The sequence below is a fragment of the Onychostruthus taczanowskii genome, unplaced genomic scaffold (genome assembly GCF_017590055.1).
Source record: "Onychostruthus taczanowskii isolate IOZ18803 unplaced genomic scaffold, ASM1759005v1 scaffold3, whole genome shotgun sequence".
In the NCBI taxonomy this organism is placed as follows: Eukaryota; Metazoa; Chordata; class Aves; order Passeriformes; family Passeridae; genus Onychostruthus; species Onychostruthus taczanowskii.
This window is the reverse complement of record NW_024500349.1, coordinates 17162776-17174980: the sequence shown is the minus strand read 5'-3', so window position 1 is coordinate 17174980 and position 12205 is coordinate 17162776. Positions and strand designations below refer to the sequence as shown.

General features: G+C 38.6%; 1 protein-coding gene across 1 annotated transcript in view; it reads right to left on the bottom strand.

Moving 5' to 3' along the window:
- The window catches only part of PTPRN2 (protein tyrosine phosphatase receptor type N2), a 631017-nt gene that overhangs the window by 39822 nt on the left and 578990 nt on the right, over positions 1–12205 (bottom strand). The window contains exons 16-17 of the mRNA XM_041408324.1: positions 11390–11463; positions 3174–3251 (exon numbers count right to left, since the gene is read on the bottom strand). Of these exons, the coding sequence (XP_041264258.1) occupies positions 3174–3251; positions 11390–11463 (152 nt within the window). The remainder of the gene's footprint in view (positions 1–3173; positions 3252–11389; positions 11464–12205) is intronic.

Here is a 12205-nt window from a genome sequence, read left to right as displayed (position 1 = left end):
CAGTAAATGGGAATTTGTTTGCTAAGTGTCTAACAGCACTTGCACTAAAATACTGGACACTGGATCAACATAACAGGTTTTAGAGGGGCCTGGCAGTAAAACTAGAAAAAGATTGCCCACAACTAAATTATCTGTTTGGTAAAACCTACAAAGTATTGTGACATTCCACAAATCCATTCATAGCAGGCCAGACTACTTGCTACTGTAGAGGTAGTCACTGACTGGTGGGAGAATATAGTGAAAGCTTAAGAGAAAGCCAGTTTAACAACTAGATCTGGAATAAGAGCATGAAATGCAGACAGCACAGATCAGAAGCAGTTTGGATTTCATTGTGGATATCAGCTGTGTTGTGAGTGCCAAGAAAGTTGTCTTACACTTTCAAGTAAAACAAATGCTCTGTAGACAAGAGTTTTCTAGAAGTCAGCTTGAAAATCCTTCAGGAGTAGAAACAATTACAACAGGTTCTTACAAAAGGTTGCTGGGGCAACCTTTCAGCCAAGACACAACGAAGTGGCTGATGCCCACTGTGGACCCTGACTGATGGGAATCTCAGCAGCCAAATCTCTGCAAAAATAGGAAGCAATACATCCAGTAAATATTGCCATGGAAGGTGATGTCAAGCTCCAAGAGTTTCTGTTGGACTTGCTAAAGCATGACATTGTGCATTTAGACAAGGAACAGCAGAAGAGTCCCAGATCTCTCTGGAGTCAGTCGCTCTTCTCACTATCAGTCAGAAAACTGCTTCACTGAGCACAAAAAGGGGAAAACAGCAATGGAACTCTGCAACAGCTGGCATTAAGTGGAGGAGGGAGAGGGAGGAGAACCACTGAGAAGATGTATCAGGAATGAATAATTGAATCATTAAACAATCCCTGGTGGCAGCATCATGGAGACACCATAAACTACAGAAACCTGTATCCAAGTAAATATCAACTGATTGTGCCCTGAGAGGAGTTAAGATTATTTTTCATAGCAAGTTCAGATTTCCTATGCTTTACGTTAGAATAGGCAGAATTTGATGAAAATAGAAATTAACTTTTCTCCTGCAACTGGGCATAAACTGCAACATGTTCAAGCCATGGCTTTTGACTTGCACACTGGATCTTCTCCATTTCTGTGGTGGTGGATGCAGTGTTCTGCAAGGACCTCATCTCTCTTGGCCTGTTTATTACATGTGGTTGATACCCTGGGCTGTGTAAAAGGTTTGGGACAAGAACTGGCACACTGAGTTGTGATCTGCAGGAAGTTTAAGAAAAGTGGGTCATGGACCAAACCAGGACACTGGCATAGGTAGATTGTTATGTTGAAGTGACAGATATCATCAAAATAAATGTCAAAAACCACCTTTTCTATGGAACCTAACAGAAGAAATAGTAAAAGAGCATCACATCAGAAATGCACACAGCCACACTCAAACCAAAGCTGAACCACGGCTCCCAAACAGCTTCTGAGGAGATGTTTACAGCAAATCTGCTGGGGAGCTGGAGGGAACTTTCACTGATGGATTACTGGAAGAGAAATAGCAAAAAGAACAGAAAGAAAGTGAAGACACTTCCACACAACATAGCATGAGGAAAGAAAGTAGAGATCTTTTAAGTACGAAGTAGAATGAAGAAGATTGCGCCACAGAACAAAGAAACAAAATTGTAGTCTCTGCGACCATGCAAACAGGGTGCCAAACTTTTCAAACTGATGTGGGAGAAGAACAAAAGATATCCTTCACACTATGCTTGTATGATTAATTCTGATTTCTTCAATGCTTCCTCAAAGTGGGCTTCTTAAATGCCATATTTAAAAATGAGAACATATATTCTTCAACATGTAAATGGTCATTTACAGGTCAAAGTACACACAATGTAGATGTACAAATATGAAAAATTAACAATTAAAAACCTGGGCCATAGAAATAATAAAATGCCATTAAAGAACAGCTAACATACTATTTGATTTTGCATGTATAACTTAACAAATACATTTTCAAATATCATGCCTTTAGAATGAACCCATGTGCCAAGCAAAAAAGATCAGTCTTCTCAATTCTAGATAATTACCAAACAGTGAAGACAAAAATCACAAGCTACTTGAAAATTTAAGCCAGACCAAAAGCTCACGTGACTTTAAGCAGAAAGCATTTGCTCTGCCCTTCTAGAAAACAGTCCCAAAATATCTTGGACTAAATACTTCAATATCCATGCACCCAAAATTCAAGAACTTTTTTGAAAATGTCCTGATAACTCATCAGGAAAATCATGACATGAAAAGAGTCTTCAATAGGGATCAGTTATTACTTTCTAAGGATAGGTCAAGTGATACAGATGAAGAGATGATTTCAACAGATGCAAGCTACTAAAATACAATGACACTTCTGAAACTGTCACACAGACAGTCTCTTCAGAACAAAAACTTCTAAATTCATAATGAAAAACAAAAAATAAAAGCATATGTTCATGCTGATAATAAGCCCCAGTTGGCCTCCTCCCCAGGCAGCTTCTGCAAACTTTCAGACACAGTTCTGTACTTCCAAAGGAATATCTAACACTCGTATCCATCACACCATCACACACATCTACCCTGGCAATGTGCGCTGGTCCAAACCTGAGAGCTGCACCAGCACTAAAACACCTGCATGCAAAGTAAGATCCTAATTGTGCATCAATAACTACTCCACTTATCCCCAGTCCTGCAAAGAATTCTGCCTCTACTTAAATTTATGCAGCTGGGTCCTAACTGCCTGTGGCAGGGTAAATGCATAAGGATTTAAGCATATTGCAGAACTGGGACATGTGTGGAATAGATTTCAATGGAAAATTCATGGCACTGGGTCTTGGGTCCTTTCTGATCTGGAGAATGACAATGAATTCTGGCTACACTCTTCAGGCCCTCTGAAAATCACTGAATTCTTGGCAGTAATTTAGTTAGAGACCAGGCACTAAAATATGAATACTTTGCCCAGAGGTTCTCAGTATAATTTTCAGATAAACTATTCCTTAGCAGGGCTTGTATTACACATAAATGGTTTGAATATCCATGTACTACATTTTAAAAGGCATTTGAATTAAGGTTATTCCACCTACAGTGACTCAAGCACAACATACTTTTACACAAATTACATTTCAAGAAGCATAGGAAAACTTGTGGCATAAATTCAGTTTTCAAAAAGATGTTTAACTTACCTGCCAGAAGTCAGCAACAGTAGCAGGGAGAGGTCCCTGGGTGGCAATATATGCAGGGTTTCGGGGGTCATGGTCCATCTGCAATAAGGAAGAAGAACAGAGACTGGATTTATTTAAAGGAAATCCCTTGTAGTTTTAGAGACAGAAAGTATGCAAGGGCAGAACAAGGGACATCCTAAAGGACTGTCATGTTCCTCCACCCTTTATTAGCAAGCAAAGTGTTTTATTTCTATTTGTAAGCTCAGAGGAGAACAGTTTTCCCCCAAAAGACTGATGACACCAGACACACGTGATGAGCAATGTCCCATGTCCTCAATATGGAGGCAAAGATCATTTATCGTGGCTGACAAAGCCATTTATTTGAGATCAGTACTCATGGTTTCATAGCAACCTAGGAGCCTTTTGAAACATTTTTCTACACTGAATGTTAAGAATGCTCCACACATGTAAATATGTTCTCCATTTCCACCATGCCAGTCAAGGGCACATGTAACTAAAAACCAGCGAAAATGGGGAACAAATTCAGTTTCTGGCTTTTTCTGGTTAGCTGATTTATCTAAATGCATGGATTTGGCCTCAATGGAGGAAGTTCTGCTTAAGGACCTTAATTATTACGTTTAATTCAAGGAGCAGAAAATTCACTGAGCAGAAAAAATAAAGAATCTAAGAAACAAAGCCATCAGGAGTAAATAGGATTAGTGTGTTACAATGAATGTTTTCAAACTGATGGGTGGTTTTCCTGGTTCTAAATCTTAGGATCCATTCTGCTGAAAAAGAAGATCTGCTGATAGGATTAAAAAACAAACAAACTCATTCTAACCCTGAACTGGGCAGGACAAAACTTTGAACATAAAGAAAATAGACCCATTTCAGCTCTGAGATGTGTGCGTGTGACTCAGTGACACTGAAGTCGGTGAGAGTTAACTTTTACCCATGTAGCTGAAGGCAGAATTTGTCTCCATACACAGTTTCTATCCTATAAGTAAAGATCTGAATAAGAATGAATGTGAGTCACATTTGCATTAACAGGCATCTCCTGAATTTATTCATAGCCTATCAAAATCTTCAGTGATGGTACATGTCAGCGTAAAAAAGGCACCTCATAATTATGTGCAACATAAAAGAGGGAAGAACCATAAAAGAACAGATGTAAGTTATTCTAACAGAAAAACAATATGATGAATGTTGCAAAAAGGAAGATAACACTTTTATGTTTCTAATTTTCTGATGTATAATTAAGCTGGACTTAATATCAAATTCTCCATGACAACACAACACAGGTAAAAGTCACTGAATCCATTTAGACTAAAAGCTTACTTCTGATTGCCCACCCATAGTTACAAAAAAAAAAACCAAAAAAAAACTTGACCAGGATGTCTATAATAGCATCATTTTATTCCAAGTTTCATTGGGGTGCTTCTCTTATAAAGCAAATAAATCTTCCCAACAAGCAATTGCTCACAAGAAATTTCAACCTTGCTTTCTTTGCCTTTTGACAAAAGCAGTTCTGATAGCAAGACATTTATTACCGTGGGTATTTTGAGACCAAGGAAAAGCAGCTTTCTTCAGAAATCAGTATTAACAAAAAAGCCCTTAGGAAATATTTCAAAAGGGGCAACCTTTTTTGTTTTGTTTTGCTTTGCTTTGTTTTGTTTTGTAAGAATTGAGACACTGAACCAAACACAGCTGAAAACAACAGCAAATGTGATTGAGCAAAGTCAAGCTTAAAAGCAGAGTTTTTTTTATTCTCCATTACAGTTTAAATGATTTGCTGTTGTTTTGTTTTGAATCCTAAAGATCTACAAGATTTAAATTTGTGGTGAAATGATTTCCTATGCTGGAACTAAAAATCTTAACTAGGAAAAATTGAGCTACACCAAGGAGGATGTGCTACTCCCAGTGGAAATTGTTGTGGGCTGCATCCACTCAAAAATGATGTCACTTCTCTACAAGCTAGAATTTGGCTTGGAAATGTAACCAACATTAAATACACCAAACTTTAGAAAAAAATATAATTTACTTTGAATTCTTCCTATACGATTTTTTTTTTTTAATGTAGACATGCCAGAAAACAAGATGATGCAAATAGTGCTGTCATGGAGGAAATACATCTCAACATTCAGCTGATAAATCAGGAATAGGCCAATCTTGGCATTTCAGCATTAATCAGCCTCTGTCACAAAGGTGCTGTTGGAACGTGGCAAACATTACAATAAGCACAGAGTGGTGAAGTACATCAGCAGTTTAACAATAATTCAAAAGACAATTACAATTATTACATTCCAAGCACATTGTGTTGCACAAAAAACAATTATGAGCAGAAACTCTTCTTGCTTGAAGCAAATAGAAAATGGCAGAAAATGCTATCACACTATTAAATGATCTTTAACTATACAAAAATAAGAGCAAAGTTTAAACTAATTAAATGAAATTCCTGGTTTCATCAATTTTGTATTACATGCGCTGCTTAAAAGACCATGTATTTCATGAAAAGTGTGAAAAATCCCTAGTCTGGTCACATTCAATTTGAGTAGGTGATGGCAAGGGACAATTCTTGAATGTTTTTGCTTTGTTCTTTTTTATTCTCTCAAGGTCAGCAAGAACACCAAGGGCATCTTAATCTATCAAAGTTAACAGAAGTTTGAATAAAGAAATAAAGTCAGTAATGGGTTTTAAACTAACTAATCAAGGATCAAGTAAAAGGCTTTTTTTTTAATGTCAGTAGTCATTGTCTTCTTTCAAGGATTCCTCAGATTTCTCACTTCATGAAAATAAAATAGAAAATGTATTCTCCAGAGAAGAATGGAGAACTCCAGACTCCATACAATCAAGTATTAAAACAAAAATTGATTGTTTGCTAACATTTTACATCAGAACAACCTTCAGAAATCACCCTAATAGTAATTGTTCAAAAAGAACATGATTTTTCCCTCTATTTCCCCATCAAAGCACCAAGTTCACAAGACTTACATCAGAATGGGATCGAACAGCCATTGTTGGAAAGAAAAACCTACAATTATTACAACTGTTCTACTATGGTGGAATTCTCATTTTCTGCTGCAGTACAGCAAAGGCAAGTCTGGTGATAATGTTTCAATCTATTTTTCCATGATTTTACATTAGGGGTCAAGGATTACTGTAACTGGCCATGCAATTGATTGTGCTGATTTCCATCACTACCAGTATCAAAAGCAAATGAAAAGAAAAATGAGGAGCACTGAGATTTCTTCTTGGAAAATAAAAACTAGAGAAAAGTTTAGTGGCACAACTTGTGTTTTCCTACAGGGCTTTGTAGTTTAAGCTAACTTACAGTGCCATAAAGTAGGAAAATATATGAAAAACATTATCACAACTGGTTGCATCTTGTTAATATCAGACCATATCAGGTCTGATATTAATATCAGGATTTCACTTTTGCTTTACTGCAGAATAAAAGCTGGTTCTTCCCTCAAGAGTTTTATTATCCAGCTGCCTTATTCTAAGACTTTGCAAGAATTCCCTAAAGAATGCTGAATTTTGTTGAGTTTTTGATAGTGATTGTGCTGCTGCACAATTTCACTGATAATGCTGATGAAATACAGAAAAATCAATACGATGTGGAAGTAAATCCTTGAAAGTGGTACATGCAGATTCTTGTTAAGCAGTCTTGTAAAACTGCAAACTGAAGTAAAAGTGTCAATAGGTATCAATGATCATTTTGAAATTGAATATAAATGATAATACTGCTGAATTCCTTCCCTTTACCTTCCCCTTCAGCTTGTCAGATCTTTTCACAGAGAAGGATGCTGGGTGAGATGTGGTCTCAGTCACACCATATTTACCTTCATTTAAAGCCTCTGAGTCCATCTGAAATATTCCTGAATCATGAGATCAGAATGAAATCCAGTGTAGACCAAATATAACAGAAAGGAAGTTCAAATCTGATTAACACCTTAAAAATTTGTATGGATTCAAGTTTCTGTGTGGTTTCCATACTTTATTTGTTTACAACACCAAGAAAATCTACTTCCATGCATATATTTATTACACAAAGTATAGACAGTGTTTAAAGAAGAAGTGTATTTGTTTTTGCAAAAGAAAGCATATCCAGCAAATGCAGATGAACTTTGTAATCATTCATCTCACCATTAAAATTAAAAAGGTAGACTAGTCCTCATCTTCATGTTTGAATTAAAATTTAAAACAATTTTTTAAATCCTTCCTTTAAAGCCCCTAATGGAATGAAAGAAGAAAATCTGGTTGCCTATGCCATTATGAATTTCAGAGTCTATTCTTGCTGATGAAATTTGTATGCTGTATTTGAACAAACTGTCATGCTAATGACATTCCTCAGTCTGGTGTCTTCAATAATAAGCAAACTGAGTTTTTAAATGTAGTTGATGGGATTTTTTCTCTCTCAGACACCCTATGAGGAAAAACAGAATTTCCCATTTACTTTCATGACCTCTGATTTAAAAGCAAAGATTGCACATTATTTACTACTGGATGATTTTCCTGAAATTTAATGAGGACTAAGTACAAATATGACAGAAGTAATTATCACAGTTTTATTCTGCACAGTCAGGGTCTCCTTGTGCTGTAATTGCAAGCCTTTCATTCAGCTGCCGATACCAGAGTTATTATCATAGCACTTTATGTTATTTCAGAGAGGAGGAAAACAGATTTCTACCTCACTTTTACCCTGCAAATTTATCCTAAGGACTCATTTTGCCTGGCCTCATGCTACAGCGACATAAAAGACATATGGGAAGAACTTGGACTAAATCTTTCCTGATTCTCTTTACCCATTCCCAGTTGCACTGAGGCCACCAATATAACCCCAGTTTTCACATCCTACTGTGAAGTATTGAGGTATTGAGGGGGGGCAGCATTTTTTAAAAGGAAGAAGCATGTGGGCAGGTGGCCAGCTCATTGTCTAGCACAAGGATTTTTTTACGGTGTGCTGCTGCACTCATTTAGACTTCAGTGAAGGTTGAGTGAGCCCCAGCTGGAGACTGGACCACTGACCCAGAAGCTGGAGATACCCAGAAACATGTATGGGACTGGCAGCCTCCCTCTTTGAAGCTCAAATAGAATTACTTTATTTTACACTCTTCCTGCACACAGGGAGGAAAAAGCCTCTTCCCGTCAGTTCATCCTGTACTGATCCTAAGCTATCAATGCCCATTTCATGACAGTGCTCACTCCTCACCCAGGCTCTGCAAGGAGCAAATGCACCAGGAGCATCCCTGTATTGACAGGATAATTACTGAGGTTATTTAAGTTGAAACAGTCTGAAGGAAAGAAATGGTAGGATTTTTGCAAGAGTGAGTGAAAGCAGTTGTACTGATACTCCGCATCCACTGTGTGCTTTCATGGACACTCACTAAATGTGTGCCTGCTACCAGAAAAGATCTCAAGTAAACAGCAGTAGAAATAGCACAAATGTCCAACTTAGGCTTCACTAGCTGTATAAACACAGTAAATATTGCAGAATCAAGTGTCCAATTCAGTATTGCAGTAGGCATTTGAAGTGGGGAGAACAGAGACTGAGTATCTCTGCCACTTCTATATTCAACCTCATTATACAAAAACTACACCAGATTAACAAATATGTTTACACTATCTGAAGATATTTAACTTGGCTTGAAATTCAGCAGTTTGCAGGGAATCCTTCCAGACCATGGGCTTGCAAAGCAGGGATTTCCTCCTATCAGCCCCACACTGCACCACCTTCAGGAAACACATTTTGATCTATTGCTTTCAAAGCAGCAAAATGACTACTGGCTTAGTGGAGCAAACTCATGTAACTAACTGGAGCATCTCTTTCCTTGGAATAGCAGGTCTACACAAATGTCAGCTATGGCACTCTCTCCCCACAGTAGGGTCTCTATCCTACCAGGAAGAAGAGGAACTTGAATTATTTTCTTGGCAGTTTTTCTTGGCTATATAAGTTGCTGGGCACTAATCCCAATCTAATGAAACACTTGTGAACCCACTTATTTCTGGGCATAGAAGTATTTCTGTAAGAGATACAAAGACAGCCATAAGAATTTTTGGTTCATCAGTGTGACTTGTTGTGTTGAACAGAAATCTTGAGTCTGGGTAAAACAAAAAAAGAAATATGTTCTAATCCTGCAGAAGGACCCTTATTAAGAGCTGGATGGAAAGGCAAGATTACAACCCTTTGTAAAAACACAAGAGCTAAAGCTGTGGGAGCAGGGACCCTGTGCTTGCATGAGCTTTGGGAATCCTGATAAAGCAAATCTCTTCCCGGTTTTGTCAGTCGCATTTTCCAGTCCTGTTTCTTCACTTACAACACTAGTTAATCTAATACTTTACTCTTCAGTGTAATTAAAAAAACAGTTACACTATAATCCAAAACTACAATTGCAACAGATACATACACACATGCCAGAATTTACTCCCTTCTCCAGCCAAAACTGTATATTAAAGCTACTTAAGCTGTGTCTACGCAGACTTTTGGGCAGTTTGCAGAAACCCAGCTTTTCAGTAAAAACCCAGCAGTTGTACTGCTGTCAACACTGAACGCGCCTTAGCACTGTCTACAGATGCTGTAATTCCACTTTGATACCACGTTGTTGCCATGTGAGTTACAACCAAGCTCCTACAAGAATACAATATCTCACTTCCAGTTATCACCTCCCACTCCCATCCTTCCCACAAAACCTCTCAGTTTCTACTATCAGATGAAGCCTTGACCAAACCAGCTGGGTCCTGAAGACACAGACAGAGCACTGAAGCCCTGGAGCTGGACCTCTGTGTATGATTTTACAAGCAGGATGGATATTCCTTGGAAAACGACCTACTGTGATCCCCTGATCCTGCTGCCAGACAGAGCTTGGTCTAGTCAGAGATATATGTAAAAGCAGTCTAAAAGGTCTAATCTGTGCCTATCTACCCTTGTCCTCTGAAATGGAAACTGGCAATCCCTCAACATGCAGGTGCTTTGGTTTCCCCTCTATCCTAAGCCAAAGACAAAAACATCCCAAAGGTGTTTTTTGGCTTCTGTGTGTTTTTTAATTCTTCGAATAAAGCACTTTTATGTGTTGAAGGAAATGAAGCTTTGAACTCTGCTGAAATAAAGACTAGGGAACACTTTTTATGTAGCTGTTGGGGCTTTTTAAATAAAAAAAGAAGTATTGTCAACAACATTGGAAGGAAGCAGCCTGTAATTTCATGCTGTTGCAAATTGTCAGCTGCCTTGCCCACACAAAGTCATTTAAGTGGGGGAGTGATACTCCCCAGGAAAATGAGCCAGTAATGGCAAATACAGCCCACTGCAGTGAGATCTTATTCTCCATCCTAAGTTCTTTCTCACAGTTTCCCTATAATAACTTTTTGGTGGCTAAGTAATGTGAATAAGAATTGTGAGAAAAAGCGACTGCAATACCAGCAGTCCCACAAGGTCAAGGACACAGTGCCTTCTTCCCCCTTCACTTGGATATCCTGACACTTCCACTGGGATGCTATGACAGGGCAATGCCACTGGCATTACTGAACCTGTTTAGTGTCTACAGATAGAGACCTTTTTTTCCTTATCACCTTTCATGGACAAGAAAAGGCTTCCCATTCAGCTCACACAGTCATGGGAAATGGCAGCTGCGCAACACTGGAGTATCTGGACACAAAAATTGGACTGACCTACTTTGCAGTTGGAATGAATGCACAGGGGCTAGGAAATCCTGTTCTTACTTTCAAAACAGCAAGCTCATGGAAGAACCAGGAGAGCTACAGAACCAGCAGACTGTGCATCACTAGGTGATGCACAGAAAGGTAAGAGGAAATGTCACTTCCTCATGCAGAAGAAGCTCAGAAATCTGTGGAGCTCAGCTCTCCATGCCTACAGAAAGCATTCCTCCTACTGTAGCTAGCAGGACAATGCAAAAAAGAACAAGCTATTTTTACCTCTTGGGAGAAGGAAAAGCTCCACTAATGTAAAGCACTGAATTTTATAATCTGTAAGTTAATAATGTCTAATATCAAGTACAGAAAAACAGTATTACAAGGTAGAATGAGGGTTATCAAATAAACTTCAAGGGTATTGCATGCTTATACATTTCTCTTCAATTTGAAAGGACAGGCTGAAGCACCGGTGGTGTGAGGTGCTCACAACCTGAGAGCAGCAGTAAGGTGCCTGGAGTGACCCTATTTTGACAACAAGGAATGGCAAGGATCAATTATTTGGAATACTTCTCATAGGTTACCATACTTACAATGGGACTGGCGTTGATGTAGTCTGACGTGTCATGGCTGCTTTCACCTTTGAGACATATCCTGGAATGGTCATCTGCAAAGGAAAAAACAAGAGAAGAAAGTTTCTATACTAGTATTCTACCCATTTTATGTTAGATAATTCAAAGCCAGATTAATGTGCTTTCCAAGACAGGAAAATATCAGAAAGGATATTTCCTTCTGACTCCCAACCTAGCCATAGGGTTGATACAGCCACAGTACCACAGCCTGACTCAGACATGAAACAACAGGACATTGCAGAGACTCAGTATCAAAAAGCCTGTCGTCATGAGATGCACTGTGATGTGCTACACCTCTCATAGGAAAAAAAGAGAATCTCTTCTGTTCAGGGAGTTTAAGATTTAAACTAGGCAAATCACTAAAATCACTAAACCCCCCCCAGCATTATAGCAAACGTTCCTGTGCTTGCAGGGTCATGGAAGAGGGAAGTTGATGGGACTTTGTCCACCTGGCTTCTCTAAAATAGGAACAGCAGGGACATGGAGATACAGCTGAGAGCTGGACAGTAAATTAATCTGTCCTGGTCAAAGACCAGTGCTGTGTGGTGCTCCACTAGTGACGTGGGGAGACAATATGACCTGGAGATGATCATGGGAGAGAGAAAATGCCAATAATTTCACTTAAAGTACAACTGGAGCACACACAGACATCTTATACTTCAGACACCGGTAAAGAAAACAGCAGTTCTGGACACAGGAGACACCTGTTGTTTGCCCATCACCACAATTATTTAATTACTTTTTAACCTGGAATTTTACTGGTGCTAGCTCCATTAT